The sequence below is a fragment of the Otolemur garnettii genome, unplaced genomic scaffold (assembly GCF_000181295.1).
Source record: "Otolemur garnettii isolate 467f Iridium unplaced genomic scaffold, OtoGar3 scaffold00008, whole genome shotgun sequence".
Lineage (NCBI taxonomy): Eukaryota > Metazoa > Chordata > Mammalia > Primates > Galagidae > Otolemur > Otolemur garnettii.
In genome coordinates, this window is record NW_003852403.1 from 36140208 (window position 1) to 36155815 (window position 15608).

At 38.8% G+C, this 15608-nt stretch overlaps 1 protein-coding gene across 3 annotated transcripts in view; it reads right to left on the reverse strand.

Annotated features, from left to right (window-relative positions):
* HTR7 (5-hydroxytryptamine receptor 7) overlaps window positions 1–15608 on the reverse strand; it is a 95114-nt gene that overhangs the window by 4423 nt on the left and 75083 nt on the right. For 2 of the 3 annotated variants that reach the window (XM_003783692.2, XM_023509614.1), the window contains exon 2: window positions 4100–4855. In XM_003783692.2, the coding sequence (XP_003783740.1) occupies window positions 4100–4855 (756 nt within the window). Of the gene's footprint in view, window positions 1–4094; window positions 4856–15608 lie in introns of all 3 variants that reach the window. The other variant, XM_012801350.1, reaches the window with a different exon arrangement.

The following is a 15608-nucleotide window of genomic DNA, read 5'->3' on the forward strand; positions in this document are numbered from 1 at the left end:
GCCACAACGCCCGGCTATTTTTTGGTTGCAGCCGTCATTGTTGTTTGGCGGGTCCGGGCTGGGGATTCGAACCCGCCACCTTAGGTGTACGTGGCTGGCACCTTAGCTGGTTGAGCTATAGGTGCCGAGCCTTTGTTTTGAATCTTAAACCTTTTCTTGCCTCCACCTTTCCTTATTCTAAAAAAGGATAAATATGCATATATCTTAGTCTATTTAGGCTACACTAACAAAATAACTATAAACTGGATAGCTTATGAACAGCAGAAATGTATTTCTTATAGTTCTAGAGGCTGGGAAGTCCAAGATCAAGCCACCGGCAGATCCTGTGTCTGCTGAGGGCTTACTCTGCTTCATAATGGCACCTTGTAGCTGTGCCCTCACCTTGCAGGATGGCAGGAGAGAGCAGCTCCCTCAGGCCTGCTCTGTAAGGGCACTAATCCCATTCATGAGGGCTCTTCCCTCATGACCTGATCACCCCTTAAAAAATCCACATTTTAATACTATTGCTTTGGGGATTAGGTTTCAATATATGAATTGGGGTGTGGGATGGAGGAATAAACATTCAGACCATAGCAGCACATACCTGTATTTACAGTGTATTCAATAAACGCACACACAAAATAGAAAAGATAGCATAAACTCTGTGTATCCTCCTCAATACATGGCGACCACAGAATAGCTCCATCGCTAGAAATTTCCTAAAGTTCATGGATATTTTTAGACCAGTCCTCCTAAATGATGTCAATATTTTGTAATTATAAATTCAAACTGTGAGAGATGTAAAGAGGGGACAGCAGATTATGGCCTGTGGGCCAAATCCAGCCAGCAGCCTCTTTTTGTAAATAAAGTTTTATTGGTACAGAGCTATATCCATTTGTTAGTTATGTTGATGACAAAGGTGGAGGTGAGCAGTTTTGATAGAGACCCTATAGCTAGCACAGGTTAAAGTATTTATTATTTGGCCCTTCACAGTAAAAGTTTGCTAACCTCTGGCTTGTCTAAGAGGAAAACAGCACCCAGGCCTCTGGGCTAGCTAAAGATACAAAGGCAAATATCCTTGGACTTTATATTAGCTGATTTATTTTTATAAAAGGCGCGGTATCATAGAAGTTAAAAGCACTTTTGAACACAGACTTCCTGGGCTCAAATCCAGTTCTACCACCCTCATCTATCTGTATGACTGTGAGGAAATTATTTGACCTCTCCAAATCCTTGTTTTGTTATTTTTGGAATAGAGATGAAGAAAGCTAAGCTATCAAAAAGTTTTGAGGATTAAGTGATAAAATTCACAGAGTGCTCCACATAATGCCTGACAGTGAATCCTCAGCAAATGTGGATTTCATACTTTTAAACTGGAAAAACTGTTTGAGTTATATTTTAAAAAATATAATTTCGTGAGCTATCTGAACTATCTGTGAATTATCAACATTAGCTAAAATAATCAACAAAATTATTCAAGTTCTCTGACTATGGGAGTCATGCAAATAATCCATTAGTGTTACTTAGTTCATGACTTTGTTCTTTCCTAGTTTGTACACTGGCCGCTTAACTGGACCCTGCCACTCGTCTTTCCTTCTGTCTGCCCTGCTCACTATTGCCAGAGGGAACTTCCTCAAGCACATCCCTCCACGTGTTGCTCCTGAGAACTGAAATCAACATGCTTTCCCTTTCCTGTGCTAGATAATCCTAGGACCAGGCAGAAATCACCTTGCTACATGTTGCAGTAAATAGTTGCTTTCAGAAGATAAGGCTATATAGCACCTAAAATTGCTAACTTATCAAGACCAATAGTTTATTCATAAATACTTGCTTCAAAGCCCTTATCTAGCAGTACTCACTAATCCAAAGCTATTATGTCAGAAACTCTGCATGGTCCTCACCAGTTCCCACTTTCAAATCACTCAGCCAAAGCCCTAAATCTCTCTCAATATTCTTGCCTATTTCTTTCATCTAAGAAACCAGACTCTGTCTAGATGTCCTTCCATAATGCAGTAAGTATAATAAACTTAACTTACAGTAAAAGGTCATTCTACTTATCTTCCTAGAGAGCTGATGACTATAATTCCAGCTCAAAGACATTCAGTGGCTCTTCACTGCCTAGAAACCAAAACCATTTGACAAGTAGTATTGCATAATGGTCAAGAACATGCATTGGCATCAATTGTCCTCATATCAGAATTGAGTACATTGGACTCTTGCTTCTCCAAGAAGAATGTATTTCAACTGCATCCGAATTAATACAGAAGATAACAATTGATGCTAGTATACGGCAGGGAGAGAAGAATCGGGGAGAGAGGGAGGGACACAATGTGTGACACACCTTTTAGGGACAGGACACTATTATTACAGGGACTTTATCCAGCAAATGCAGCAGTGTGACCTGGCTCTCTATATCCTCAAGGATTCCCCCCCCCCCAAAAAAAGGAAAAAAAAAGACCATGCACTGGGGTGATTCATACCAGATCTGCCACTTAGAGGCCATGTGCCTTAGGTCAGTGAGTTTATGTTCCTGAACCTCAAGTTGTTCTCATGAAAACTGGGGACTCTAGGGACCCTAGCAGTACGTGTTCTGCAGCTAACATGGTGTACAGCATATAGTAGATGTTCAGTAATTGTTTGCAGTTATTATTTTTATTTATAATCTACTATGTATCAGTCACTGTGCTAGATTCTGCAAAAATAAATCGAATACATAGCTTCTTCTCTGAAGGAAATCATAATCTGGTGAGCAAACCCTAGTGGTCAATTCAACAGAATCTTACAGGCTTAGGAAACTGCCTGGGTTTGCTCATAATACATGTTCTAGAACCTGAAATCATATTTTTTTCTTAAATGCTACTTTTTATATTATATACAATTTAGTAGGTAAAAAGGAATGTATACAGTAGAAATAAAAATTAATTAATGTACACACAGCTCAAGAAATAGCACAGCTGTCCTCTTCCAACGTTGAGTTTTAAGGAAAGGCAGTCCAGTATATGAAAAGTGTGTTGTACTAGGATTTGGATGATATGCAACCTAGACTTAGTTGTGACACTAGGTAAACTTGGGACATGTCGTTCTCCAAGTCTCCACTACCTCTTCTGTCCAGTGAAGGGATTGGATAAGATGACCAGGAAGCTACCTCTGAGCTAAAGTGGCCCCCGCTCTCTGGTCAATTCCTTCCTGCCAGGCTTTCAGTGAAGAGAAAGGCCTCCTCTGTTACATACAACACTACTCTGCTCACTCTCTAAAGGACACCTTCCAATTCCTCAGTCCAACTCTTTTCTCTTGGGTGGCTTTCAAACATAAAGGTATCTTCTCTGATTTAAATGTAAAACAAAGTCTTCGCTGGTCTAGCTGAGGACTCTAACTGCTACACTGTTTCCTTCCTTCTTTGCAATGCCAATTGGTTAACATGTGGCTCACTTCAATTTTCTTTCCAGTCCTTAGCAATCCTTTTTCAGCTCCCAACACCCCTGCTCTAATTGCTTCCTGGAAAATCAGTGGGCCTCCTAGATAAAACTCAGCAACTCTTACCAGTTCTCAGCTGCCAGGATGACCAGCAGCACTTCCTGATCTGTGGATTCTAAGTCCTTACTCCGTCCTGACCTCTCCCCCACCCACCACTGTCCTTTTGCCCAGGCTGCTTCCTTTCAGCCCACATGAATGTAACTGCACAGTGGAAAGATCATTTTTGTTTCTTTCCTCAAAAGAAGAATTTATCAGTGAAGGATGAAGTCATCAAAAGAGTTGTACTGGAGGAAAACAGAATAGCAACGAAAACATTACAGGAATTCAAATCTGAGGATCTAATTTGGATGCCTTTTATGGAGAAAAGATGGATAATATCACCTTCCCTGTCATCAGTCACAGTAACTGCAATTCACCAGCAAATCAGTCTCATCTTCCAATCCAAATACCCACCTCTTTCTGGCTTTGGAAGTTTGATTGGGTGGGGCAGACTGGAGTCTACACTACAATGAATTCAAATCTGACAGGTGAGTAGAAAAGAAGCCAGATACTGATTTAGGAAGCTTTCTGCAATGTGTTTCAAGAAGCTATATCAAATGGGGGTGGGGAGCAGGAATAAAAGGAAAATAGTGATAAATGACCTTACAGTACAAACTCGGGCCTCTCGGGCCTCTCGGCCAGCTTCAGCGCTTCGTGCATGCCCGCGGCCGAGAGCTTGCGGTTGATATTCCGGTACTGGCACTGCAGCAGGCTGCGGTAGGTGGTCCGCAGGTCCCGGTTGAAGAAGGCATATATAAAAGGGTTAATGAGAGAGTTTGCATAGCCCAGCCACAGAAATGTCCTCTCCACCCACAGCGGGATGCAGCTGCAGGCGGTGCCGCAGATGAAGGGCCTGGCTGTGGACAGGAGGAAGAAGGGCAGCCAGCACACGGTGAAGGCTCCCACAATGATGCCCAGCGTGGTGGCTGCCTTCTGTTCCCTCTTAAAGATGGAGATGTTTTTCCTCTCGTGCTTGAGCAGCCGCGCGAGGTTGGCGCACTCCTCCACCTCCTTCTGCAGCTTCACCATGCCGTTGAGGGCCACCACGCTGTCCGGCTGCACGCGCGGGAAGCCGGGGAACTTGTGCTTGGCGGCGCTCTTCCTGGCGGCCTTGTAGATCTGGTAGTACATGAACAGCATGACCGACATGGGGATGTAAAACGCCACGGCGGTGGAGTAAATGGTGTAGCCGAAGTCCTGGCTGATCAAGCACACCTTGTCGTCGTTCACGTTCTGAGCCCAGCCGAAGAGCGGGGGTAAAGTGATGGAGGCGGAGAGCAGCCAGACGGAGAGAATCATCTTGGCCATGCACTTCCCGTTCTGCCGCACAGGGTATGTCAGGGGCCTCGTGATCCCGAGGTACCTAGGGGACAAGTGGACAGGCAACAGGTGAACTCGGTGACCATAACTGCTCAACTGCGCAAGGGCTGTCACCAGGCATCAGTGCCAATCCTCGCCACGGCCCTTCTAAGTAGGCATCATTGTTCCCATTTTCCAGAAAGGTAAACTAAGGCTCTGAGGGGCTACCTATTTTATTTCGGGTCAGACAGTTAGCCAGGGGCACCGACAGGAGGCAGCCTGAGCGTCCTCTGAATCGAAAGCTACTCCCTGTTTTTCTCATACTTTGTACCTTCACACAATCCACACAGCCAAAGAACTTAAACACCTGCCCCTCCCCGCCCCCATGCCATTGAGCAGAGCCGCCAAAATCAGCCGGGAACCGACATCCAGCCTGATGTGAGATGTTCTGACACATCCTTAAAAATTAAGGAACGTCTACGACGCTCTGATACTCTACACCCACTGATCTCAGCTGTCTTAATTTAAGCCAGCTTTTAATTCATTTTAACTTCCTCTTTGCACTCTTTTTCTTTAAGATCACAGAGATTTGTGCACTACTGTGGAAATTCTAGAGGTTTGAAATGAAAAGTGGAAAGTGATCATTTTTTTTTTCCTCACCCAGAATATTCTCACACAACAGCAATGTCAGAGGAACAATCTATAAAATAAAAACAGCTTGCCTCTCCTGGTCTGAGGAGGATCACAAGAAAAGGCATAATTCTGAAAAATATCAGGCAAATCCACCATTTCCTCAGTGCTGAGTTTTATATAGGAAATAAATATTTCTCTATCCCTGTTATCAGTTTTATAATGTAAAAGAAACTCAGCAAACAGAAAACATACACAGTAAGATGATTTGCCAAATGCTTAATATTTTTCAGCTTTCTACATCTGTGGCTTCCTCTAGATTTAACATTGTTGCCTTCTATTTTGAGAAGGATGCAAAGATCGCTTGAGAAGCAAAGACAGGCAAAAGCTGGTCATTTTGTTGTTTTACTTCCTTCACAGATATAAAAAAAATCCACAATCTTGAAGCATAAAAAGAAAAGGCACAGAGAGTCCAATTTCCCAAAAGGTTATTTTCTGAAAGTCAGCCAGTTGGTAGGTCTGAACTAAAAAAAAAATAATTTCTGCTGGAAATACCCTTGATACCTAAATTAACCCACAGAAGTCCAAAATCACATTTTCACAATGAAAATTAGCATCATCGCAATACTTACAACCAAACAAAATGGAAATATAGTAAAAAGAAATAAGCCAGATGTGCTCATTCATCTCAAATACCTGTTGGTTGCTTCAACATATCCTAAGGGGACATCTTCTACATGACAAGTATTACTCCAAATGCTGGAGAAAAGGCAATGAATAAAAGACAAAAATCTTGAATGCAGGCACACAGAGAAATCACATGAGGTGAAGGGGAGGACTGAGCCCATGGTGACTCCTGAACCCTTCCAAGAAAAGGCGTTCTTGGCACTGATTCTTTACTTTACAACCTCTGTTCTTCCCTCTTGGTAAAGCCGACCCCAAGCACCATCCTTAGGCTTACAACTGTAGTTAGGAGTATGATGTGGCTCACAAGTAGAATGAAGGACAAGAAAGAGGGAGGCTTTCCTGAGAAGGCAAGAATAAGAGCCAGGAAATAAAAAGGAGAAAGGGGAGAAAAGGAATTAGGAAGAAGAGAAGCAGAGAAGGAACAAGGAAAAGGACAAGAGACGGGGGAAAGAGAGAAGTAAGAAACAAAATAGGATTTGCCTTATGTGGAATTCTCTGAGTTTCAAACTATAAAAATATTTGAGAAAAAATATTTCTTAAAAAAAAAGGAAAATAAGAAAAGTGTCAGAAAAGTGTAGAAAGGTGTCAGAACCGCCTGAATACCCCAAATTAAGCTGCTCCTTCCCAGAGGCTGAATGCAGACATTTCATTAAAAAAAAAGTCTCTCTTCTCTGCTTGCTTTAGGGGCTCTCAAAGTGCTTTGCAGACCTCTTTTTGGATCTAGTCTTGGCTCTCTACTCGTTCATATGAACATGGCTTTTTAGGTCCTTCCTTGTTCCCAACTCCCCCCAGGACCCTTGCCTAGGTTGATTTCCTTTCCTCCTGTCTATAGCCCTATGGTAAACTGCTTGCTCCCCAAATCTGTCTCCAAGACACCAACCCAGGATGGAGCCTCAGGTTCACCAAGGAGTGGAATCCAACAGGTAGAGGTTAATTCACACAGTTCTTCAGGTGGCCACCAGATGGCATTGTCAGACCATCTTACCTGTCACTGGGGGGTTATAGGGCAGATAGTTGGGACAAGTGTGTGTTGAAAGGTAGATTAACTCACAAGAAAAAAAGTTATACTTTATTTGTGCATTATAAAAAAAATTAGAAATCCTGTAATTCACACTGTAGTAGACTATTTTGATGAAGTTAGTTCAGTTTTCCTTTCAATTCCCTTACATTTTCCTTACTGGAAGGAGGAACTATACCTTCAACCTTATGTAAAAATCCTGCCTACGTCAATAATACAGAATTCATAAAGATTAATCCTAAGATATTAACTGAATACAGAGGGACTCTAATATTATTAGAATATAAGGTAATCTCATTCTAGTGTACTTAACCTGACATGTTTCGGTGATAAGAATTGGCCCATATCCCGTCTGTTCTGGATGTATAAATTTTACTCTATAAACTCTGTCCTATTTCAGGCTCTATTCTCTCATAGTTTCAAGTCACATCCTGCAATAAGGTAGCTATATTTATTTCTTTATTCTTCTGAGTCCTACTTGGTGAGACTTCAGAAGGCAAAAAATCAACTAGAAAAAAAAATGTTCACTAAGTGTCTGGATAGAAAATAAATAAACAAAAGCCAATAGCTTATATTTTAACCATTAACAATTAGAAAATATTATGGGGGCTCAGCACCTGGAGCTCAATCAGCTAAGGCACCAGCCACATACACCAGAGCTGGTAGGTTCGAATCCAGCCCAGGCCTGCCAAACAACAATGACAACTACAACCAAAAAGTAGCCGGGCATTGTGGCAGGTGCCTGTAGTCCCAGCTACTTGGGAGGCTGAGGCAAGAGAATCACTTAAAGCCCAAGTTGGAGGTTGCTGTGAGCTGTGATGCCACAGCACTCTACCCAAGAAGACAGCTTGAGGCTCTGTCTCAAAAAAAAGAAAGAAAGAAAGAAAATATTATGGGGTAAATTATTCCATTAACAACAATAAAAAACTGAAAATATCTAGGAAAAATCTTTTAAAATAGCTAACGCCCATGTGAAGAAAATTATAAATGCTACTTAGATATATAAGGAATATACTTAAATCTATGAGGGAAATAATAACTTTTTTTCTTCAATAATAAAATCCAGTATTATAAAAGCACTAATTAATCAATTAATCTATAAATATTATTCACTTCAATTGAACAGCCGGGTAGAACTTTTTTGTTAATTTGTTCAAATGATTTTAAACTTCATTAAATCAATATGCAAAATGGACAGATAATATGGAAAATAATGAAAGGATACTTATCCTATTTTAAAAAATAGTATAAAGCTACAGAAATTGGCACAAAAACAGAGACATAGACATATGGAACAGAATAGAAAACCAAGAGAGCAAACCAGTCTCTAGTTGCCATCTGATCTTTAAACCAAACAAAAGCAGACAGTGGGGAAAAGAACCCCTATTCAATACTTGGTTCTGGGAGGACCAGATAACCACATGTAAAAGACTTAAACTGGACCCACCCCTTCACCACTTAACAAAAATTGACTCAATATGGATAAAAGATTTAAATCTAAGATATGAAACAATAAAAATGTTAGAAAGAAGTATGGGGAAACTCTTGATGTTGGACTGGGAGAAGATTTTATGACAAAGACTTAAGCAGCAATTGCAACAACAAAAATAAACAAATAGGACTTAATTAAGCTAAAAAGCTTATGCAAAGTTCAGGATACAACAGGTAAAGCAAAAAAAAAAAATCTTCAGACTGGGAAAAGATATTTGCAGGGTATGAATCTGACAAAAGGTTAATAACTAGAATCTACAGAGAACTCAAACTAAAAAGTTCAACAAAAAAAGAGTAAATAATCCCATCTACCACTGGGCAAGAGATATGAACAGAACCTTCTCTTGAGAAAGACAGGTGAATGGCTAACATTTGAAAAAATGCTTATTGCCCCTGCTCATCAGAGAAATGCAAATCAAAACCACACAGAGGTATCACTTAACCCCAGTGAGAACAGCCCACATCACAGAGTCTCAAAGCTGCAGATGCTGGCATGGATGTGGAGAGAAGGGAACACTTTTACACTGTTGGTGGGACTGCAAACTAATACAACCTTTTTGGAAGGAAGTATGCAGAATCCTCGAATTAGACCTCTCGTTTGATCCTACAATCCCATTACTGGGCATCTACCCAGAAGAAAAAAAAATCCTTTTATCATAAGGACATTTGCACTAGACTGTTTATTGCAGCTCAATTTAGAATGGCCAAAATGTGGAAGCAACCTAAATACCCACCAACCCAGGAAGGGATTAACAAACTGTGGTATGTATATACCATGGGATGCTATTCAGCCATGAAAAGATGGAGACTTTACACCTTTTGTATTAACCTGGATAGACCGGGAACACATTCTTTTTAGTAAATATCACAAGAATGGAGAAGCAAGAATCCAATGTACTCAATTCTAATATGAAGCCAGTAGACAATCTAATACACACCCACATAAGATAAAAACTCAAATCAATTCAAGGTGGGAGGCAAGGGAACCAGTGAGCGGGGAGAGGGGAAGAGGGAGGAAGATGGGGGTGCTCCCACTTAATGGGCACAATGTTAGGGGGTACAGCACATCTCTTGTGGGGAGAACACAATTATAAGAGGGACTTCACCTAACAAACACTGCAAACACTGTAACCTAATTATTTGTACCCTCAATCAATCTGAAACAATAAAAAAAACTGCAGAAATAAAAGTATAATTATTTTAAAATAGATCAATAGAATGGAATAAGCCTCGTAAATGCATTCACATATATAAAAGAATTTAATATAAGTGGAGTCATTTTAAATCAATATTGATTTATCCAATTGAGTAAAATATTGGATGTTCATGAAGTCTGACAACTGGCGGCTTCTCATCTTTCATCTTATTAAACACAAATCCCAGATGGATCAGAGATTATCATGTAAAAAATTAAACCCTAAGGCTACAATGAGAAAATATAGGTATTTCTACAATCCTGAGACTACAAAGCCCATTCTTAACTATAATAGAAAAGCTTGAAAGTATAAAACAGAAAAAAAAATTTTGTAACAAAAATTTTATAAACAAAATTAAATACCCAAATGCCATTTACTTTAATTTAAAAATCGCTATATGGAGAGTTAAAGATCAAATAACAAACTTGGAATCGAAATAACAATATCCTAATATTTTCCTCTTATTACAGGTCAAAAAAAAAGGCAACCATCCCATTAAAAATACTGAAGCAATTGACCAAATTAGATACACTAAATGGCTAAAAAGCACTTGAAAGTATGTAGAACTTCATTAATAAACAAAGAGATGCAAACGTGAATGACAAACGTTTTGATCATTTTGTCTTCTGACACTGGAAAATTGAGAAAAAACAGACATCCTATTACTTCACTAACGGGAGATGGCAATTTTGGAAGACAGTTTGGAAATCAACATACATCAACATTTACCCTTTGATTCAGCAGACTTCTAGGAATTGTCATAAGATAATTGTGTAAATGAAAAATGACTAATGTGCAAAGATGTTAACTAAACACAAAATAGAGGGAAAAGGATGCAATCTAAGAATTGATAGATTAAACTATGGCATGTGCATCTATTATACATGACATATATAATGCAAGCATCACAAATGATGATGTACAGCTGCATTTACTGACACAGAAACAACAAGAAGAGCGGATAAAAGACATCTAGCCCTCAAAGATAAAGGACAGAATATCATATAATGTGCAATGTTAACCTTTATATGTAAAACTGGATGTATATTTGTGAGGGAGAATGTGTGTGTGTGTCTCTATACTGAGATAGCCATAAGAACATCTGCTAAATTATCAGTCTGAGTTTTATGTGAGTTGTAGAGATTTTAATGGTTTTAAATTTTCTTTGAACTTTGCTTTATTTTTTAGAGTAACCATGTAAAATAAAATACACCATTTTAAGAACGAAAGATGTAAGAGGATTCTGTAATTCCCAAATTACCTAAGTGATCTGGCAATAGAAAGAATCTGGTCCATAAAATCTTTAAAAAGATGATAATTAAGTCTTATATTGTTTTACATGATTAGCCTGTCAAAGGAGTTTTATTATTTTCATAAATTCACACAAAAGAAACAGAGCTCATCAGCATTTAAAATCCTATAATTACTATAAAAAGTAATATTGGTATTCAGGGAAGTGTTTGTTCAAATTATACATTCGGTTTCCCAAACTTTGCATAGTATAAATCTTACCTTCAAGGGAGAAAAAGAAATAGAAAAAACTAGATCAATTCTGAATATTCCTTAATATGCATGTTTAATATTTATCACAATAATAGTTTATGCTTGCCATTAATTGCTTATAAAGCCTTCAAAAATTAATTTTAAATGCAAACAAATGTTAAAATACAGTAAATCTCAGAAACAAAGGCCCCAAAGTATGACATAATTGAGAAATGTATGCAACTCTCCTTAGGGGTTCAGTTGAAGTATAGATTCAGACAAAAAGAGGATTAGGGAGTTAAAATCTGCATAGACAGAGCTTGGAAGCAAATTAACTATTCTGTCTTCTATTCTACTGTATAGAAATGGTAGATGCTGGGTCTTTAATTAAATGTCTTCTGAGTTTCACTGCTACAGAGTAACTTCAGGAGTAAAAGAAACTGGGTAGAATTATTCTGAAAATACAGTGGTTTTAAGAGTGTTCGGCTTTAAAAGGTTCTCACACTTACAACACCTCTTCTAAGAGACTTCCTCCCTTATGGCAGGCAAATTCCACTAGAATCTCCAGCCCAATATTAGCACTTCCCCAAACTGCTAATCACAGAGGCGCTTTTGAAACATACAGATTCCCCAGATGCCCTTCTCTGTCAAGGAGGTTTGGCTATCCAGGGCTTTGTGTAAAGTATTTAGGACTGATTGCTCTGGGCTTTACTACACATACCACTGTCAAAGCAGCCTTCCCCCGTTCAATTACAAAGACTTTTACACTTATCGTATGGAAAACTTCACTTTTATTTTCTATGTTTCATCGTAATGGTTTGCTTCTAGTTTGGCCCTAACAAAATCATTATGAATCGTGTTCCCATTATTTCCGCTATTCTCTTTCCCGGTACTGTGCTCAATGGGAGGGCTTGGGTTTCGTCTTAATCAACTTGTGGATTTTTTTAATGCATAATATACTACAGGGTTTTATAACTTTTTGATCACAGTTTATAATAAGAAATATATTTATGTATAGAAGAAACTGATATGTGTGTATATATAAGTACTTACATTTATGAAACTGAAACAAAAGTTCAACAAACTATACTTACCATTACACCCATTCCTTACTCTTTTGCTATTCTATACTATTCCATTTCTGACTTTTAAAATGCTGGTCTTAGGTTTGGCGCCCGTAGCACAGTGGTTATAGTGCCAGCCACCGAGGGTGGAGGGTTCGAACAGGACTCAGGCCAGCTAAATAACAATGACAACTGCAACAATAAAAAGCCGGGCATTGTGGCAGGTGCCTGTAATCCCAGCTATTGAGGGGCTGAGACAAGAGAATCACTTAAGCCCAAGATTTTGAGGTTGCTATAAGCTGTGATGCCACTGCACTCTACTGAGGGTGACATAGTGAGACTGTCTCCAAAAAAAAAGCTGGTCTTAATGCACTAAATTGATTTCATAACCCAATAATGGATCATGGCTCAAAGTTTGAAAATTACTGGCCTTTAATAAACATATGAAAAGGTGCTCAACATCATAAATCATGAGGAAGATGAAAATTAAAAGCACAAGGAGAAACTACTAGCCATCAGAATGGTTAAATTTAAAACAATGAAAGAATATGATGACAATAAAAACTATAATGCCAAGCGTTCTATGAAGATATGGAGCAAATGGAATTCTCATACAGGGCTAATGGGAATGTAAATTGATACAGTAACTTTGGAAAACTATTTTTAATGTGTACTAAAACTGAATAATACATATTCTATGACCTAACAATTCAAGTATATAATGAATATTAACCAAGAATGTTCATAGCAGCATTATGTGGTAGGAGCCCCAAGTGAAACCCAGCCCATTCTGCAAGAGTAAAATGAATACAATTCTACAAGAATAGAACGGGTACATAAATTGTGGTATATTAATACAGTGCAGTCCCATAAAATGAGCATTAACCAACTGCTTCATCATCATCATGGATGATTCTCAGAGCATGATGTTGAGTTAAAGCAGCTGAATATAAGAGAACATATGGTCAAAACCAGGCAAAACTTATGGTGCTTACCATAAGAGTAGTGCTTACCTTGGGAGTTGAGAGGTTCTTAATCAGTGTGAAGAGATGAGGAAAATCTGGAGTTCTGGAAATGTTCTATTTCTTTAAATAGCTATGTTCCCTTGGTAGAAATTAAGTGAACTGGTCAGTGTTCTAGATGTATGTGAAGAAGTTTATTTTTATAATATTAAAAGTGAATTTTTAAGAACACATTGGTCTTTATCATTTGCCATTAGCCTATATGTTGGCCTATTCTCTGAAATCATTGTTACAATGGGGTTCCACTTTTATTAGTGTTCCCATTTTCATCGGTATTTCCAGCTACAATAACAGTCAGGACCAATAAACAATCTAAATTCGGTATTGAGAAAAAGAAGTAGACAAAAGAGAGAAAAGAACCAAACAGCAAAAAAATTGGACAAAGTTCAGAAACAATACCAAAGGCCTCCTCTTTGAGAAAGTATATAATTATAAAACAAAAAATGAAAGTTTCCCCTTAAAAAAAAGAATCAGAATTAAAAGAAAGAAAATCACATGGATCTAAAAGTGCTTTTAAAATTTCATATACTCTTTCAATTTACTGTTGCTGCATAAATACCATGATAGTGACTTAAAACAAGGCTTAACAGTTAGGTTAAGTCAACAGTCTTGGCCCAGTTCAACTGAGTTTAGGGTTTCACCAGGCTTAAATTAAGATGTTGGCTGGGGCTAAGGTATTATGAGGCTCACAGTCCTCTTCCAAGTGCACGTGGTTGTTGCCCAAATGCATGCCCTGGTAGCTGCAGGACTTGTGGAGAGTGCATCTTCAAGGCCCGCAGCAGAGCTGCTACAACTACTACAGCTGATTGGATCAGGCCCACCAACATTCAAGGGAAAGGAACTATGTGAAGCATGCACACCAGGAAAGGAGAATGTTGCAAGGGACTGTGTTAGACACAGGTCCTATTTGATAACAGAAGTTCAGGATACAATGTTCCACCAGGGAAGCTAAAAAAAAAAAAACACCTATTTACTACCTATTCAAGTTGAGACAAAGCCTCCAATAAGACTAATCTTGTCTGTACTCTATCATAAGGCAATTATTTTCTGCTGTACTTTTTTGCCATTCAATGTTCCTCTTAGTGTCACCTCAGTTTTTTGGCTACCTAATATGTGTATATAAAACCCTACACATATATCTATGAAAAACTAAAAAGAATTTTTTAGATAATTACGGTCATCAAAATGAATAGTTAGGAGATTTTAACAGTGACCCATGAATTATACTCAATGTTGATCACTTCAGTTGCGTCTGTACTTACAATAAACTCTGAATTTTCCCAAAGAGTTTGACTTTTTATTCCTCAGAGAAAAAAGAATGAAATGGAAAGGCAAAGAAGGAGCCAAAACTTTACCAGCAATAATAAAACAAAAAAGGCATAAAACCTTAACTAAAAATTTTAAAAGATCAGAGGCAAGGAAAAAAAAATATGGTACTAAGTGACTTCTAAACCCATCCCACCCTATAGAGGTAGGACTGAAGGAAAGGGGTGAGTAAAATCCTTAAAATTCAGATTAAGACCCTCAGTTTGGAGAGAGGCCAGCCTAAGGAAGAGTAGTGAGAAGCCATCCCTAGTAAAAGCCCCATCATGCTGTTTGATCAGAGTGAAGAAGGGTCACCAGAATTTGTTATCCTTAGGGACACGAAGTTGAACTGGGGGGGTATGCCACATCCCAGAAGATGTGTAAATTCTTAGTTTAGAGGAATGTGCTTTGATCCAGGCCATTTAATGAGAATTCAGAGAAAAGAACAGTCCTCCTGATGGACTTCACTCAGCTGCAATGGGGTCTACTCCCATCCCTTACTCCAAACCTACACCTTCAGGTAGATAAATGCCAGCCTAAAGGAAAAGAAATAGCTTTCCCTAATAGCTTTCATCAGTATGGGGAAATATCAAGGAGAATTCAAACACACTATTTGAGAACATTAAGATTTGAATAGAGCCAGGAACAGTAGTTCGTGCCTATAATCCTAGCACTTGGGGAGGCTGAGGTAGGTGGATTGCTTGAGCTCAGGATTTAGAGATCAGCCTGAGCAAGAGCAAGATCCATCTCTAATAATACAGCCAGGTATTTTGACAGGTGCCTATAGTTCCAGCTACTGGGGAGGCTGAGGCAAGAGGATCACTTGAGCCCAGAAGTTTGAGGTTGCTCTGAGCTATGAAGCCTCAATATTCCACCCAGGGCAACAGAGCAAGACTCTCTCTGAAAAAAAAAAAAAAAAAAA